We start from the raw sequence: 6,237 nt of genomic DNA, 5'->3' as shown, positions 1-6,237 counted from the left end.
TATATATATATATATATATATATATATATATATATATATATATATATATATATATATATATATATATATATATATATATATATATATATATATATATATATATATATATATATATATATATATATATATATATATATATATATATATATATATATATATATATATATATATATATATATATATATATATATATATATATATATATATATATATATATATATATATATATATATATATATATATATATATATATATATATATATATATATATATATATATATATATATATATATATATATATATATATATATATATATATATATATATATATATATATATATATATATATATATATATATATATATATATATATATATATATATATATATATATATATATATATATATATATATATATATATATATATATATATATATATATATATATATATATATATATATATATATATATATATATATATATATATATATATATATATATATATATATATATATATATATATATATATATATATATATATATATATATATATATATATATATATATATATATATATATATATATATATATATATATATATATATATATATATATATATATATATATATATATATATATATATATATATATATATATATATATATATATATATATATATATATATATATATATATATATATATATATATATATATATATATATATATATATATATATATATATATATATATATATATATATATATATATATATATATATATATATATATATATATATATATATATATAATTCGCCAGTTTGCATCATGTTTGATCCTTTATTATGAAAAAAAAAAAAACTGGGTGAGTATTTTAAGAATGATCAGGCATTTATAAATGGAGCAGCAGTGTCCTCCTTTAGGTACTAAATAATAAATCGGAATATTTAAATTATAACTTAATATACCATACTATATAGCTTTTGATTAAATATTGATATTTGAGATATTTTTGTTGTAATGTTGACTTCATATAGGTTGCTACCTAAGTGGAAAGATTACATTATTGAGATTGTGTAATTGGAGATACAAGTTATCGTTGGTTTACGTCAAGGAAGCTTCCTTAGTGAACTGTGATGACTTGGTTAAGGAAAACTCATCTGGTAGATAGACAAAATGAAGCAAGATAGATTTACATTAAGTTTTGTGAAAACTTAATTATCCCTTTTTTTCCATATTCCGATGCAGAATATGTTACTTAAGTTATTGCATAGGATTTCCTAGCTGTACAGGCATACATAATCTTAGTGATTTAAAATCAACTGAAATCATAGATGAAATGCTTTGGATGTTGCTTTATAATTATATATATATATATATATATATATATATATATATATATATATATATATATATATATATATATATGAGATCATGAAACTGAAAGGGGAGAGGGGAGCTACCTACCTAGATGAAAGGATGGACATTGGCGAATTACATGTTACTGGATAAACTTTGCCTTGTGGCGAGTGCAAAACTTTCCACTTCGAAATTGATAAAATCAATAAAAGTCTACTGGCACATTGTTACCACATTATTACTAACAATTACTAATTTAGTAATTATTGTTACATGTACAAAAGTTACTAACTTAAGTACAATTTATGACCGATGTTCCCTTGACTGTTGTGATCAAAAGTTGGTCCTCACCCACATAATAACATGCATAACATATATTATATATTATGCATAATTAGGCAATGGTCTATTGATGAAATACGATTAATATCACTTATTGTTTAGGTGATATCGATGTAAATTATTATTGAACTGGAAGAAGTGTTTGCACTGTGCACGTGTTGATACCAACACTCAGAGCGTGGCTCTGCTAGTCAGCTGATTATCACGTGCATAACTCTACCATAGTGTGATGAGATACTATTTTCATTAGATTAAATTTCATAAGGAAAAATTATATATATATATATATATATATATATATATATATATATATATATATATATATATATATGTGTGTGTGTGTGTGTGTGTGTGTGTGTGTGTGTATATATATATATATATATATATATATATATATATATATATATATATATATATATATATATATATATATATATATATATATATATATATATATATATATATATATATATATATATATATATATATATATATATATATATAATAAACACCGAACTTTTTCAATCACATCCAAATTAGTGTAGATGCAATAATTGATCATGTAGTTGGAAGCCATTGCCAAAGCTTGAGATGCGAATCGGAGAAAAGATGTTCGGGTATATCAAGGAACCTTGGGGTATATAAACAATCCCGCGAGTAAATTCCTGTCGTTTCCCTGGCAAGGAGAGCTGCTTGTGCGTTGTGCCCTGACCTGACGCATTGAATGAAACCATGATGAGGCACAAGCGCCCAGCAGCCATGCCATGTAAGTATTATTAAATTACTTTTCACATTTTGAAAGTTAAATATTTATCCCCAGGAAACCACAACCTGTCTGTAGGGTTCACCAATAATGTAGGTAGTTTACTTCAATGGGCGCCTGATTTGAAAAGTATCTATAATATACCTGTGAATTCAGACCGTGTGGTAGTGACTACTACCTACATTGTGTTACGGGAGGCTTCCTAATAACGCATTGTTGCATACTTTTGCTATGAATAGGGTGTTTGGAAAATATTTCGCGTATATCAGTTACTTTAGGTTAACAAAATTATTTAGACTCCTCTCTTGGTTTTGACTCTTATTTTTCCCTTGCTTTCCCATTGAAATAAAATTTTAGATCTTTGTTGATTAGTAAAGTAGGTAGATATAAAGTGTCAACCTTAGATGAGTAGCTGTAACGGTTAACCTTAATGCTTTCACATCCCTACCTCAAAGTATATGGTGAATAGCACTTTTAAAGTATATATAACCTCACTCACTGTGTAACATCCAATCCTAACCACTGATTTCAGCAATATATATCACTATTATATTAATTTAAGCAGCTTTTCATCTGGTCACTTCAGTACATGCAGACTTCAGAGGCTAATCTTTTTAAGATTGTGTAACTCAGTTTTTAGTCTAAGTGAATGTTGGATGGCTGAAATTGAAGTAACTGGAAAAATAACAAAACAAAAAGAACACGAAAAAGCAAAAAAATCTACCATTGGAAATTAAAATGAGAGAAGTAAGTTCTGGTATGAAAAATGAAGAAATATATATATATATATATATATATATATATATATATATATATATATATATATATATATATATATATATATATATATATATATATATATATATATATATATATATATATATATATATATATATATATATATATATATATATATATATATATATATATATATATATATATATATATATATATATATATATATATATATATATATTTATTTATTTATTTATTTATTTATTTATTTATTTATTTATTTATGTGGGCACTACAAGGCTCAACACAGCTGGCCAGAACAAACATGCAGTGCCCAGACATACATGAGGCAAACTCAGGAATAGAAACATAAGACATGTCTCCTGGTGTAACACAAGAGCTCTGACTGAACACAATGTAGTCTCTCTTCCCAGATTCCTTTGAGGTTTTTCATCAACTTGAACTTGACACCCCATTTGTTGCCTCCTTTTTGAAAGCAAACCAACCAATCAGTACTATCTATGCTCAAGGCCATCTGAGCAACATCCAGCACTATACCTCAACACAGCTACTGTTCCTTTCATCCCATTGGGAAACACTTCCAACACTTGACTAATACTATAGTATTTCCTTGTTATCCTACTGCTGTGATATATATATATATATATATATATATATATATATATATATATATATATATATATATATATATATATATATATACACACATATAAGATATGACATAATAATTCAAATCATGATGTCTTTGCAGCAAGAGGGGAAGAAATCCAAATGGCATTAAAGGAACGCATTCTTGTAATTGATGGGGCCATGGGAACTATGATCCAGCATCACTCCTTGAAGGAAGAAGACTACCGAGGAGAGGAATTTAAAGATCACCATACCAGTGTGAAAGGCAATAATGACTTACTGTCTTTAACAAAACCTCAAATTATTTTGAATATTCACAAGGTTAGTTTAAAGGAAAATGAGTTAAATATTATATATAGGAGTGATATCTTGCCCTTGGACAGTCCTTATCTGAGATCCCTTTGAATATGAATATATACATTATATAAAAGCAGTGATGATTTTGTGTAAAATGTCATTACATTTGCAGAAAATGATTAAATGAATATGCATCATTAAATAGAGACTACTAAATGAACTGTCACTTAAAGAATAATTAAGTTTTTTTTTGCTTGGTAAAGATGAGTATTTATTGAAATAGTTATGTTTCATACAGATAAAAGCTATATCTTCAGATACTGCAATTTTGTTTTGTAACAGGCTTACTTGGAAGCTGGTGCAGACATTGTGGAGACAAACACATTCAGTGGAACACGAGTAGCCCAGGCTGACTATCACTTAGAACATGTCTGTTACAGGTGAGGTGGGGTTATTTATTTGTTCTTTTATATATTAGAATAATTTATTTTGCATAACTTTTAGTGGCAATATCTCTCTCTCTCTCTCTCTCTCTCTCTCTCTCTCTCTCTCTCTCTCTCTCTCTCTCTCTCTCTCTCTCTCTCTCTCTCTCTCTCTCTCTCTCTCTCTCTCTCTCTCTCTCTCAGTTGACTGTATCAGACACCATTGAATGTGAAGTGTTTATGTATTAAATGATACATGATGAAATATTGAACAGAATAAAGGACTATTTGAGAAGACCCAAGCTTAGATTAAAATGTTACAGAAATTTATTTGGAAAACAGTTAGTAATTGACAATTAAGTGACTAATCACAACAGAGTAGTAGAGTAAGACCTCTCCCTCTTCAAAGCTCTGTTATAGAAAGTTAATTGGAGAGATCAAGTACAAAAGAATGAAAGAGTGATGGATCATTGTGCACCCAAGTTGGTGAGTAAAGAAAAATAAAATAAAAAAAAGTGTGATGTTTAATAGTTTTAGTTATTTTCCATAATTCATAAGTTTTGTTAGATATTGCATGTATTTTGTATACCCAGTGACCTTTTGTCCATGGAAATCCCACTCTAGGTCCCCATGTTCACAGAGTTGTGGTTTGATTCAATTATGGTATCTTTTAATAATCTTTATGTTGAACATTTGTAAATTAAACAAATGGCTTTTTGCATCTTTATTAGACTGAACTTGGAATCTGCTCGACTAGCCAGGCGTGCAGCAGATGAAGTATCAGCGTCATCAGGAAGGCAACGATATGTTGCAGGTGCAATGGGACCTACTAACCGAACACTCTCCATCTCTCCATCTGTAGAACGACCAGATTATAGGAATATTAGTAAGTTTATTTTTCTTTATTATGGTCAGTTCAAGTACAGACCTATAAATGTAGTTACCTACATAAGCAGAGCTAAGAGTCTTTGTTGCTACATGTACTAATTGCCCATATGTAATTACATATGCCTATATGCCCATATTCCCACACTCAGCACAGAAAATCAACCAGCACCTCTATATAAAGATTGTGCCTATAAAAGTACCACGTCACCTTCGTGCGCATGCACGCTGGGAACCACCAGCCCAGCTGGCCACCATACCTCAGATCCTTTCTGTGCTCGGCACAGTATTCACCTGCGCCTCTTCTCGCTTCTTCCTGCCTTTTTTGGTGTCCGCTTCCTTGCTGTTTCCATTTCTACTTCTCCCTTAGTTGCCATGGCCACTCGGAGTTGTGTTGGGTGCAAGAGGTGGTTGCCGGGCGAGGCTTTAGAGTCACATTCCCACTGTGTGTCTTGTCAGCCTACCATATGTTTGGCCGAGGATCGGTGTAGTGAGTGTTCCCACCTCTCCCTTCTCCAGTTCCAAGCATATGTGAAAGATTGTGAGAAGCTTTCTGCTAAGGAGAAGAAGCGAGCCAAGTCGTCTGGTGGTTCCATTGAGAAGCATTCTCGCCGGCAGGAGCTGGCTTCTGAAGCCCCTTGGGCCAGAAGGTTTGTCACCGTTGAGTCTGATCTTGCTGCCATGAAGGCTTCTATAGCTCAGTTGTCAGCAGTCTTGTTGCCCCCTGCTTCCGGTTCTGCATTTTCAGGGTTTGCGGATGGCGGAGCGAGTGTGCGTCCGCTTCTC

General features: G+C 29.2%; 1 protein-coding gene across 2 annotated transcripts in view; it reads left to right on the top strand.

The window, feature by feature from the left end:
- Positions 1-2,259: 2,259 nt before the first annotated feature.
- The window catches only part of LOC123518654 (methionine synthase-like), a 28,396-nt gene continuing 24,418 nt past the window's right edge, over positions 2,260-6,237 (top strand). The window contains exons 1-4 of one of the 2 annotated variants that reach the window (XM_045279594.1): positions 2,260-2,464; positions 3,969-4,168; positions 4,487-4,584; positions 5,298-5,452. In XM_045279594.1, the coding sequence (XP_045135529.1) occupies positions 2,431-2,464; positions 3,969-4,168; positions 4,487-4,584; positions 5,298-5,452 (487 nt within the window). In that variant the 5' untranslated portion in view covers positions 2,260-2,430. The remainder of the gene's footprint in view (positions 2,465-3,968; positions 4,169-4,486; positions 4,585-5,297; positions 5,453-6,237) is intronic. The other variant, XM_045279593.1, reaches the window with a different exon arrangement.

The sequence above is a fragment of the Portunus trituberculatus genome, chromosome 44 (genome assembly GCF_017591435.1).
Source record: "Portunus trituberculatus isolate SZX2019 chromosome 44, ASM1759143v1, whole genome shotgun sequence".
Classification (NCBI taxonomy): domain Eukaryota; kingdom Metazoa; phylum Arthropoda; class Malacostraca; order Decapoda; family Portunidae; genus Portunus; species Portunus trituberculatus.
This window is presented reverse-complemented; position numbering and strand designations above follow the sequence as displayed.